Source organism: Lethenteron reissneri, chromosome 72 (assembly GCF_015708825.2).
Source record: "Lethenteron reissneri isolate LAM-NWPU_2019-01 chromosome 72, ASM1570882v1, whole genome shotgun sequence".
NCBI classification, from domain to species: domain Eukaryota; kingdom Metazoa; phylum Chordata; class Hyperoartia; order Petromyzontiformes; family Petromyzontidae; genus Lethenteron; species Lethenteron reissneri.
In genome coordinates this window covers 5,981,730-5,994,218 of record NC_083850.1, presented here as the reverse complement: position 1 = coordinate 5,994,218, position 12,489 = coordinate 5,981,730, and the positions used below count along the sequence as shown (strand labels likewise).

The 12,489-nt window shown below is 53.6% G+C and overlaps 3 protein-coding genes across 6 annotated transcripts in view; 1 reads left to right on the top strand and 2 right to left on the bottom strand.

Moving 5' to 3' along the window:
* The window catches only part of LOC133361349 (oocyte zinc finger protein XlCOF6-like), a gene marked incomplete at its 3' end in the record, with an annotated part of 68,528 nt that extends 66,164 nt beyond the window's left edge, over positions 1 to 2,364 (bottom strand). The window contains exon 1 of the mRNA XM_061580279.1: positions 1,315 to 2,364. Coding sequence (XP_061436263.1) covers positions 1,315 to 2,364 — 1,050 coding nt within the window. The remainder of the gene's footprint in view (positions 1 to 1,314) is intronic.
* The window catches only part of LOC133361284 (zinc finger protein 239-like), an 807,570-nt gene that overhangs the window by 21,752 nt on the left and 773,329 nt on the right, over positions 1 to 12,489 (top strand). The gene's annotated exons all lie outside the window — the stretch shown is intronic.
* The window catches only part of LOC133361348 (zinc finger protein 585A-like), a 75,318-nt gene continuing 68,289 nt past the window's right edge, over positions 5,461 to 12,489 (bottom strand). Inside the window, exons 8-11 of the mRNA XM_061580278.1 lie at positions 6,889 to 7,478; positions 6,513 to 6,691; positions 5,784 to 5,949; positions 5,461 to 5,677 (exon numbers count right to left, since the gene is read on the bottom strand). Coding sequence (XP_061436262.1) covers positions 5,461 to 5,677; positions 5,784 to 5,949; positions 6,513 to 6,691; positions 6,889 to 7,478 — 1,152 coding nt within the window. The remainder of the gene's footprint in view (positions 5,678 to 5,783; positions 5,950 to 6,512; positions 6,692 to 6,888; positions 7,479 to 12,489) is intronic.

Sequence of the window (12,489 nt, the reverse complement as noted above, 5' to 3'; positions counted from 1 at the left end):
CGTGTCGGATACGAATGCGCATTGGTACGTGGTTATTCGACGTGGAGGCGAGTGCCGCACAGGGCTATAGACGGGCACACACTCGCAGCGTGCGAGAGCTGTACGTAGCGGTGTAAAGAGGGGGAGTATGGCGTTTGATTGATGATGCTGTGCGCACGTATGCTCGCAGCGTGGGAGCGCGGCGCGAGGCTGTAACAGTAGGGGCGTCGCGTTCGAATGCCGGCGAAACCGTAGCGGGTAATAGGGAGGTGGGGTAACGTAAACGGAATAGGGGATGCAGGCGGGAGGGACCCCGGGGGCCAACGGCCCCCACACTTCTAATGATATTATAATACCTTACCTCCGTTTAAATGGTTATAAATTAAAACACTAGTTTATAATCGTTTAATGTTCAGTGTTATAGTTTATAGTATTACAGTTTACATGTTATAGAGTACAGTTTATCCCGGACATACTTCGGGATTAGGGACTGGTACGTTGATGAACGATTAACTACGGGGACCTTTCCCCTCAAGGAACACGTGTTAATCGGGTAGACAGCCAAGATGCTGCGGGTTAAGGGCACACTTGTGTGACGGAGGTCCTCCACCTGAAATTATCTTAACATAGGAACATTATAAATTAAAGACCGGACAAACATTTGTTAAAAATACGTTTTTATTCATCTGCAATCATTTTTACGTCAAAATGTTCACACATTTCCAGTACCATGCAAACCATTTCCGTTCCAGGAATACCAAAACGTTAAAGTATCATTGATTTCCTTATTAATTTACCACATTTCACTGCGAGTCCATGTTGAAGTCAAGGCCATATATCCAACGATCGCGTTATCAATGTACATCCTGATATCGACTATCTAAAGTCAATTAATACCAATCAAAAAAAGCTATATACTTGACAAAAATCGTTTAAAATGTTGAGTAAAGATGTACCTACAGACGCATTCCAACTTTAGCTCAACAGGGACACTTAACGACTACAATTGAACCCTCTCACAACCAGTGCTCATCACACCATTTCGGCAAGTAACCCGATAACATTACAAACCACCACTGGGCACGTCATTAAACTCTCAAAAAAACTATAAAACTAAAATGTTCAAAATAACACACAAAAGTACTCGATACGGCTTAAAAGGTATAACCACATGACGTAATATTTGTTCAGTCACCCCGAGCTCTCTGGTTGACTCTCGAGCCACTCCATTACATCCTGCCATCTATCGGGATCCAACTGCATGGGATCGAAGGTGGAAACTTCTTTAGAACTCATTGCAGCACCTTGAATTTCAGCTTTTGATTTCAGTTTCCTATCATTGTGGACCTTCTGATGCCTGTTCCTGGTTGATGAGTCTGCAAATGTCTTCCCACACACAGGGCACAGGAATGGCTTCTCGCCCGTGTGTGTTCTCTGATGACTATGAAGATTTGATGACTTGGAAAATGTCTTCCCACACACAGGGCACAGGAATGGCTTCTCGCCCGTGTGTGTTCTTTGATGAGTTTGAAGAGTTGATGACTGTGCAAATGCCTTCCCACACACAGGGCACAGGAATGGCTTCTCGCCTGTGTGTGTTTTCTGATGGTCTTGAAGAGTTGACGATTGTGCAAATGTCGTCCCACACACATGGCACCGGAATGGCTTCTCACCAGTGTGTGTTCTCCAATGACTCTGAAGATGTGATGAGTGTGCAAATGTCTTCCCGCACACAGAGCACAGGAACGGCTTCTCGCCCGTGTGTGTTCTCTGGTGACTCTGAAGATGTGATGAGTGTGCAAATGTCTTCCCGCACACAGAGCACAGGAACGGCTTCTCGCCCGTGTGTGTTCTCTGGTGTCTCTTAAGATGTGATGGCCGTGAAAAGGACTTCTCACACACAGGGCACAGGAATGGCTTCTCGCCCGTGTGTGTTCTTTGATGAGTTTGAAGAGTTGATGACTGTGCAAATGCCTTCCCACACACAGGGCACAGGAATGGCTTCTCGCCTGTGTGTGTTTTCTGATGGTCTTGAAGAGTTGACGATTGTGCAAATGTCGTCCCACACACATGGCACCGGAATGGCTTCTCACCAGTGTGTGTTCTCCGATGACTCTGAAGATGTGATGAGTGTGCAAATGTCTTCCCGCACACAGAGCACAGGAACGGCTTCTCGCCCGTGTGTGTTCTCTGGTGACTCTGAAGATGTGATGAGTGTGCAAATGTCTTCCCGCACACAGAGCACAGGAACGGCTTCTCGCCCGTGTGTGTTCTCTGGTGTCTCTTAAGATGTGATGGCCGTGAAAAGGACTTCTCACACACAGAGCAATTGAATGGCTTCTTGCCTCCGTGTGCGTGGGGCTGTGGAGAGCGTCTCTGCTCCATGTGAGCGTAGTAACAGCAGCGGTGTTATTGAGCCAAAAGTACGCTATCGGCCGAAAGGAGTTTTGGATTTTGTTAACTGCTAAAACAAGAACGACACTCACGTCTAACCGAGACGCAAAAAAATACCGCTAATTTGACGACGAACACGTTTAACAGTTTATCCGCGAAAATAGACACTTACTTGGAGATTCACGGTAGATCGACGTCTGGAACCCGTCTGAAGATGTCGCCACGAACTCTCCCGACGCAAAGTCGCCTAAGTGTCGACACAGCAATTGTGCTCGCCAGGCTGCGTTGTCTCGCGATTGAAGGGCGATCAGCAGAGCGACGAGTCGAGCATCCAACCTCATCAAGTTCCCTCTCGAAATGGCATTGAGCTCTGCTTCTGAGCCGCCTTATAACTCCCCCCCTAGGATCCAATCCTTTGTCTTTCAGGATATTTGCATTCGATTGTTAATTTTTGGAGGCACAATCCGCATGTCTTTTAACATACCGAAGGGTAATGTGCCAATTGTGCTTCATGCATGAATATGTAAGTGCATCTCAGTGTGTAATTGTGCGCTTATTTGAATGAATGGAAAAACTTTGTCCTCGATTTAAAGTGAATGCAGAGAAATTAGCATGTAACTTTAGAAAAGGAAGAGAGCGGCCTTCTCGACGATGGAGTGAAATCCAATAGGTAATATTCTTTTACAGCGTTACAATGGATAGGTTGTAGTTCATAGGTTATAATATTTCGTTTCACTATGTTAGAGCTTAGCATGTGAGAGTATACAATATCAGAGTTGATCAAACGCAACGACCAAGGGCGTCAATCGGGTGAGTTTGATCAGAGGCTTTAATCAAAGGCGTCATCCCATCACGGAACAACACCTCCCTGCGTTTATTACAGCAACAGAAGCAACTACAGCAGCAACAAGAGTAGCGACAACAACAGCAGCAACATCACATTTCGAGGGCGACGCAGCTACTTCCGATTCCGAGTGGGGACCTGCTCTCGCAGGACCCCACACGTCTTTGGAAATGATTGCGATGATCATGTCTGAGCTGAGATTAAAGTCACTCAAGATTACTTTGTTTAACCATAACTTTAGGTAGGTTGGTGTCATCGGGGCTGTGTGAATACTACTCATGAATGAAATCACGCTTCTGCATGACCGAAATTGTACTAATTTTGGTTGATCGAGTAGAACAAGGCACGTGCCATGTCCAGACGAATTCTTATCAACAACAGTGTCCTTAAATATGATGCTAAAATAAATGTTAACACTGGATTAAACGTGCACCTCTTAACCCCTCCCTCGCATTTACGACTAACAATTTGCATTTGCACATAACATACATTCAAGTACAGTAATTTGCTAAAACGACCAAATTGTCATTCTAAAATTTGAATGCCATTCTTACCCTCGACCCCCCACAGTTCACATATCCGACCGTCGGTTCGATTGAACGGACAATTAACAAACATGTGTAGAGTTCCATTATAATACTTCTAATGAAATTAAAATACCGTACCTCCGTTTATGGTGCTATAAATTATAAAACCAGTTGTTATCTTTTTTTGTCGTTTAATGTTTAGTGTTATTGTTTATAGTGTTATCAATTTACATATTTTTAACTGCAGGTGATTCCCGGTATACTTCGCTATTCTGGACCTGAACGTTGCGAAACGATTCATAACGAGGACCTTTCCCCACCAGAGCGCAAGCCGCTAATGAAAAGAACTCGGGCCGTCGGGAGGACGTGCTTCCATGGGCAGTGGGGGACAGGGCATGGTTGTATTGCCTACAGGTACCACCGGGTATGTCCCCCAAGTTGCTCCGCCCATGGCGGGGTCAGGTAGAGGTCATAGAGGTGGGTGATGTAAAGACAGTGCATCAACTAAGGGACAGGTGGTGACAACAAGATAGACTTTTATATAAGTTTATTCACCAGCGGCAAATTGCCCTGGAATTTTGCAATATTCAAGCCTTAATGGCCACACCAAAAAGCACAGCTCACCATCCCACCGCCGCCCCGCGACGCGCAACGCCGGCACCACAATCCCCACGCACCGGCCGCGCAACAGCATCCGACGCGCTGTGTCATTTCGAGCTTTGGCACCTCTTTGCTTGGCAGGGCCCCCCCCGCTTATTCCACACTTCCTCCCCTGATGGTTCGAGGTCACAGTCATCGGTAACATCACCACCGCTAGATAACGCAGCCCGTGCGCCACGCCACCGCGCGAGCCACACCGCCACGTGCACATTCATCTACGTCACGTGTGCACACCGCTGCGCACGCACCACCACCCCGCGAGATTTCCGCGACACGTGTGTCACACCACCGCATGCACCATGCTGCGACGCGCACGTCACACCACGGCACGTGCGCCGCACCACCTGGTGCGACCCACCGCCGCGCACGTGCGCACATTTTCGGTCCGCCGCGTGCGCCACACCTCAGCACATGTGCCGCGCCGCCAAGTGCGTCACACCGCTGAGTGAGTGCCGCACCACCGCGCGCGCTACACCATGCCACGTGCGTCACGCCGCCTCACTCCGCGTGACACACCGCGGCGCGTGTCCCGCACCGCCAAGCGCGCCACACCGCCGCGCACACACCACATTATTCAGACCGCCGCGTGCGCCACACCTCAGCACATGTGCCGCACTGCCAGGCGCGTGCGCCGCACGGCCGGACTGTCACGCGCTCCGCTCCACCACGCGCGCTGCACCGCCGCATACGTCCTGCCCGCGTCGCCGCGTCTAACGCCCGTTTCGACTCGATCATTAAAAAGTGAAGGTCAGTTCACCATTCGTGTTGGTGCAGAGGGCCTGACCGGCCCCCCACCGCTCCTGGAACACGGCGTGCGCATCTCCAACCTGGGAAAAGTACGCGTGCTCCAGCCGGAGCCTCGCTTTCAGCAGACCTTTCAGCGTTGCCTCCGCTGAACAACTATCGTCCGTGTCACCTCGCTGTTTCTTTTTTCGCGTTTTATATACTGCCATATTGGCGTGCGCGCAGACAAAGTTTGCCAGGATGTGGCGCTTGTCCGCCCGGTACGGTACCCCGCATATAAAAACGCTCTTGTAGAAGGGCACCCCCAATTTCTTAAAACACGGCTCCCAGGAGTCTGAACAGCGGGTCCAGCCGCGAGCACCCCACGTACTGGTGGGCGAGGTCCTCCCTCGCGCCACAGAACACGCACAGGTCTGATGCCCCCGGGGTGACCTTGCTGATCCACGCCGCCGAGGGCAGCGTCCAATGCGCCAGCCTCCACTGGAGGTCCCCGCTGCGCTTTGCAACGGGGGCCTTGTAGAGCTGTTTTCTACTGGGGGGTGGTGTCGATCAAGGGAGAGAAGAACTCCCTCCACTTCGTGTCCGGTAGGTTTTCCAGCTCTCGACACCGCAGTGGTTTGACGCAGCAGTCGTACAGCACCCGCTTGGAGGCACCCTTGAGGGCCACGTCTCTGCAGTTCGCGAGCTTGAGCAACCTCCCTGCCTCACAGCGCCCGGGGGGCTGGATGCAGGAGACGCGCAACTCCTGGAAAGCGGGCTCGCCCTGCTCCATTCCAGGCTCCGCCACGCCTCCAACAGGCTCTGGTAATAGCCCGGCAGTCCGGTGCAATCGACTAGGGACAGGTCCATAAGGAAGAGCTCCCTCCCATATCCCAGCCGCCCGCCCGCATTTCTCAGCAGGGCGAGGGCCAGCGACGTCCGGGGCAGCTCCTCTTGTTCATATAGCAAGTTTCTCACGGCCTGGAGCCTGAAGCTCATCACTCGAGCGGTGACGTCTACCAGGCCCTGGCCGCCCTCACCCACCGGCAGGCAGAGGACCCCTGGCCTCATCCAGTGCTTGCCGTTCCAGACAAAGTGGGCAAGCGACCTGTTCGCCCTCGTGAATAACCAGCCCGGGGGTTGGAGGGCCTTGGCTCTGTGCCACAGCACCGAGGCTGCCAGGTTATTCCCTATGAGCACTCTCCCCCTGAAGGACATTTGTGGGGCGAGATGTGCCCACGCTCTCAGTTTAGCATCAAATACGTCGCTCATCTCGGTCCAGTTTTTGTGAACGACTTGGGGCTTCCCTAGGTACACTCCGAGATACTTCACGCCCTCACCCTGCCAGGTGACTCCGCCTGGGAGGAGCACGGAACTCACTGCACCTTGTGACCCCATCCATAACGCCTCACACTTCCGCCAGTTGACTTTGGCGCAGGAGGCCTTTTCATAGACCTCCACCGCCCGGCAGAGTGCAGCGACGTCCTGCGCGTCGTTGATCACGGCGCATACGTCGTCCGCATATGCGGAGAGCTTTATGACTGCGTTCTCCGGCCCCGGGACCCTGAACCCGGACAAGGTGTTTCTCAGGCGTCGCAAGAGCGGCTCAAGGGACAGGGTGTAGAGGAGCCCCGAGAGAGGGCACCTTTGCCTGACTCCTCTTGTCACGGGAACAGGGCAGCCAAGCCTTTGATTGATTTTATGAGGCTGGATATGCCCGTATATAGGAGGTGCACGTGTGCCGTGAAGTTCTGGCCGAACCCGAAGGAGAGGAGCAGTCTTCTCAGGTACTCGTGGCTCACCCTGTCGAACGCCTTCTCCTGGTCCATGAATAGGAGACCCGCATCCACGTCGTGCATATCCGCGAGGGAGATCACATCCCTGACCGTGCCGATGTTGTCATAGATGCAGCGGCCGGGGATGCAATACGCCTGCTCGGGTTGCACGAGCTGATCCACCACCTCTTTGAGGCGGTTTGCCAGCGCCTTGGCGAATATTTTATAGTCGGCACACAGGAGGGAGACGGTCCGCCAGTTTTCTATGCGACGCAGGTCCCCCTTCTTAGGCAACAGGGTGACCACCGCCCTCCTGCAGCTCTGCGGGAGTTCCCCGTCCCGCAGGCTCTCCTCCAGCAGCCCCAGCAGGCAAGGGCCGAGTACATCCCAGAAAGTTTCGTAGAACTCAACTGGCAGCCCATCGATCCCTGGGGATTTGCCAGCTGCCAGACTTTTCATGGCAGTGTGCAGCTCCTCCAGGGTGACGGGGCTTTCCAGTTTGTCTCTCTCCGCGTCCCCCAGAGTAGGGCCCGCAGCTAGTAGTTCTTCAACCGCCTCGTCCTGTACGTGCTCAGCCTTGAACAGGTGTGAATAGAAGTCCTTCGCGATCCTAGCAATTTCCCCCTCGGCAGTTGCTGTCTCCCCCTCTGGGGTAAGCAACCCTGAAATGTCGTTCTCATTGCTCGAGGGTCTGTTGCCTAGCCTAAAGAAATACTTTGAGGGAGAATCCGTCTGTGCCAGGTGTTGCACCTTTTTGTGCACAAACGAACTATGTGCCTGTTGGTCCGTGACGGCCCTAAAAAGTCGCCGCTTCTCCAGCAGCACCTCGCCCTCGTTGTTGTGCGCGTCCTGGGCCGAGCCCATCTCAGCCTCGAGCAGCAGCAGCTCGCTCGCTCCCCAGGCGTTTCACCGTCTTCTCCTTGGCGGCGGCGTGCTGGCTCGAAAGCTGTAGACAGAGGGCCCTAATTTGCGCTTTAGTGTGTTCCCACCATCGCTGACCAGAGCTGAAACTGCTCCTAGTTGCTGCCCAGTGTGACCAACAGGCCCTGAATGCCTCCGTGAAATTTTCGTCCTCAAGCAGCTGCACGTCGAGTTTCCAGTAGGGGCAGCGGACGCCTCTCCCTGGGGACTCGCAGCAGTGCTGAGACCAGGTGGGTGGTCAGAGAAACCGGACGGGGGTGATGTTGCTGCCCCCTAGCCGGTTAGCGCTGTCCGCACTGATGTACAGCCGGTCCAGCCTGGCGAGGCTCATCCTCCCCTGCAGGCCCGCGCGGCACCAAGTGTATTGCCTCTGGCCTGGGTGTTGCAGTCGCCACGTGTCGAGCAAACCCAGTTGCTGCACCATGTCGGCTAATTGGCCGTGCGGATTCCGGGTGGGGCTCAGCACTATTGCGGTCGAGAGCCGGGTCGAGGGTGCAGTTCATATCTCCCCCCACGACCGTGAGCACCCCGTCCGCACTGCCTGCCTCCAAGGCATTCCGCAGTGTGCCAGAGAAAAAGCGTTTCCTCTCACTGGTCTTACTCTGCGCATAAACGTTGAAACACCGTAGCCTCGTGTTGTTTAACACGAAGTCTACAGATATCAGATAGCCTTTTTGGATCTCTCTGAAGGCCACGCCTTCTGGGAGAAACTTTGGACTAAACACAATTGCAACACCAGCGCGGTTGTCTTCTCCGTGACTAAAGAAGGTCTGGCTGCCCAAGAGGTGCTGGCGCTGGGGCTGCAGAGTTGCGTCAAGGTGCGTTTCTTGCAGAAACGTCACATCCGCTTTCTGCTCGCTAATGAAGCTGCAGATGCGGTGCCACCTCTGATCGCTTCGAGCTCCGTTGCAGTTTAAACTCGCGATCCTTACACCTGAGGAAGCCATGGCTTTAGGCGTTCGGCTTCAGCAACAGCATCAGCGGGGCGGCACTCCGGTTGGGACAATGCTCCCCTTTCTTTGCTTTCTGCATGAAACCCCTCAGCCGATTGCCTTCCTGCGGGGTGCATTTGTGCTTTCCATGTCGCTGATGATTGTCTGCGCGACCTTCAAGAAGGCCTGCACATCGGGGAAAGAATCTCCGATGTCGACCCCCCGCTTCTTGTAACTAGTTCGGAGGAATTTGACAATCTTGCCGGGTGTTGTACTCTCGTTTCTTCTTAACATGTGAGTTGCTCCCTCACTCAAGTTGTCTTCTATCTCTAACTCCGACCCTCCGTCGTCTGAGTCTCCCGGCACGCTTGTGTGAGGCTCGGTGGTTACCTCTTCCAACGCACCGTGCCGATCGGAGGTGTCTTCCAACTCGGGCCGGCTCCCCTCTGCGGCCTCTGCCTCCCTCACCTGGTCGGGTGAGGAGGTTGAGCTGGTCGTCACCCCCCGAGCGCCGTGTCATCGGCAGGCCTCATCGGTGGCTTCCAGCACCCCCCCCCCCTTCCGGGGCAGCCGAGTCCGGGTCTGGTGGTCGCCCCTCTGCCTCGGCATCAACCGGCCGGTGGGCCTCGTCAATGACGACCACAGCACCCTGTGGCTCGGCCTCACCGCCGCGCCCTGCCTGTTGCGTTCGGGCGGTTGTCCCGTTCGTCACTGTCGCTGTTGTCTTTCTCGGCGGCGGCCACGCGTTTTGGAAGGGTGCCACCGCGCCCACCCCCCCCCCCCCCCGAATTGCCTCCTCCTCGCCTTCCGCTTTCTCGACTCAACGACGGTGATGAAACCATCTTCCCCCGCCGTCAGTCATTGGCTGCGCGTGACCATCAGCAGCGTCGGTGGAGGTCTGCTGCTGCTGCTGCAGCTGCTGTTGCCGCGGTGGCAGCGCCTGCTGCTGCTGCTTCTGCTGCTCCCGCACTCTGCTGCTGCTGTCTGCGCAGGCGGAGCTGCGACTACAGTGGGATTTTAATAATTGTAATGAGAGTCAAATATTGCATGTCCTACCCCCGGTTCGCATTCACTTAACATGCATATGGCAAAGTGTGATTCTAACATTATCACAGTGCAATTATAATTATTATTATGCGATAATAATCACGAACCTCCATGTTTGTTGTTCAAAACTAATAATACTGTGATGCCGCCGCCACGAAGCCGTTCGGCAGGCGCCCAAATCCCCGACCTCGCCACCACCAAGCAACGGAGCCAACCCCGCGTCTCCCTCACCTCACCTCACACGAAGACAACCCGCACGCATTTCCCCCCCCCCCCCCCCCCATAGAGCTCCGAGGGGAGGTCACCTGGCCGACCGGTTTTTATCCGAGAAACCCTTATCGGGGTTAACTCTCACGGTTTCCCGGCGATCAGGGAATTGGACGACCTCCCCCGTGCTACATTGCGCCCGCTGCGCTGCGAACCAGCCTTAATATGTGTGGTCGCGGCATGGGGCATTCGGCCACCGCGGTTGAGGCGCATTTCCCCCCACACACACCCCACGGGTCGACGGGGCAAGCAGGGGAGGGACGGGACAGCATGAATAGCGGGACCGCAGGAGCTGTTGCGCACTAGTCATGGCGGGTGGGATAATTACGCTTGAGCGCGCAGGCCCATTGTTAGGAAGGGTAAGGGAGTAATTAGGATGTACGCCGCAAACGCCGCTCACTGATTAGCATATCACACAGCGCCCGGGAACCGCCGTGCGCGGGCCTGGGGTGCACGAGCCCATTGTTCAGCGCAGCATCCCCTTTGAGCTAGGGAGGATAAATAGAGGGGCGCAGAGGGGAAATCGCTCTCTTCTCTCCAGGCCAGCGGACCAGCCGCGGCTCCAGCCAGCGACCCGGGCGTCCGCGCGACTCATCGAGGTGCGCTGTTAGCACAGGGAGCAGCGAACCACCGCGGGCACCAAACAGTGAGTGGGGAGGTGAAGTAGGGTAGCGTAAGCCAATAAATAGGGAATAGGTACAGGTTTGGGTGGAATAGGCCAGCCTCGTCGACTCACTGATTCAACATCAATTCGCAGGTAGCATATAATAAATCATTAATAGCGAAGCGTGGTCTCGCGTGATCTTGTCGTGCAGAGTGTCGGGAGAGCTGCGTGTGTGTGCGTGCGTCCACCCGGGTGCGATACAGGTGCGCGATCCTAACGCGAGTAGTCAGGGGTGAGTGTAGTGCTGCGGCTCGCCTCGGGGGAGCGCTGCGCAGAGCGGCGCGAGAGTGGGTGTCGCGTGTGTTCACTCCGTGTGTGATACAGGTGCGCGATCATAACGCGAGTACCCAGTGGTGAGTGAGTGCCGCGGCGAGCTGTGTACGTGAGTGGCATACATTCGTTACGTGTCGGATACGAATACGCATTGGTACGTGGTTATTCGACGTGGAGGCGAGTGCCGCACAGGGCTATAGACGGGCACACACTCGCAGCGTGCGAGAGCTGTACGTAGCGGTGTAAAGAGGGGGAGTATGGCGTTTGATTGATGATGCTGTGCGCACGTATGCTCGCAGCGTGGAGCGCGGCGCGAGGCTGTAACAGTAGGGGCGTCACGTTCAAATGCCGGCGAAACAGTAGCGGGAAATAGGGAGGTGGGGTAACGTAAACGGAATAGGGGATGCAGGCGGGAGGGACCCCGGGGGCCAACGGCCCCCACACTTCTAATGATATTATAATACCTTACCTCGTTTAAATGGTTATAAATTAAAACACTAGTTTATAATCGTTTAATGTTCAGTGTTATAGTTTATAGTATTACAGTTTACATGTTATAGAGTACAGTTTATCCCGGACATACTTCGGGATTAGGGACTGGTACGTTGATGAACGATTAACTACGGGGACCTTTCCACTCAAGGAACACGTGTTAATCGGGTAGACAGCCAAGATGCTGCGGGTTAAGGGCACACTTGTGTGACGGAGGTCCTCCACCTGAAATTATCTTAACATAGAAACCATTTCCGTTCCAGGAATACCAAAACGTTAAAGTATCATTGATTTCCTTATTAATTTACCACATTTCACTGCGAGTCCATGTTGAAGTCAAGGCCATATATCCAACGATCGCGTTATCAATGTACATCCTGATATCGACTATCTAAAGTCAATTAATACAATCAAAAAAAGCTATATACTGACAAAAATCGTTTAAACATGTTGAGTAAAGATGTACCTACAGACGCATTCCAACTTTAGCTCAACAGGGACACTTAACGACTACAATTGAACCCTTCACAACCAGTGCTCATCACACCACTTCGGCAAGTAACCCGATAACATTACAAACCACCACTGGGCACGTCATTAAAACTCTCAAAAAAACTATAAAACTAAAATGTTCAAAATAACACACAAAGTACTCGATACGGCTTAAAAGGTATAACCACAGACGTAATATTTTTCAGTACTCGAGCTCTCTGGTTGACTCTCGAGCCACTCCATTACATCCAGCCATCTCTCGGGATCCAACTCCATGGGATCGAAGGTGGAAACTTCTTTAGAGAACTCATGCAGCACCTTGAATTTCAGCTTTGATTCAGTTCCTTCATTGTGGACCTTTGGTGCCTGTCATGGTGATGACCGTGCAAATGCCTTCCACACAAAGGGCACAGGAATGGCTTCGCCGTGTGTGTTCTCCGATGACTCTGAAGGTGACGAGTGTGCAAACGTTTCCCACACAAGGGCACAGAAATGGCTT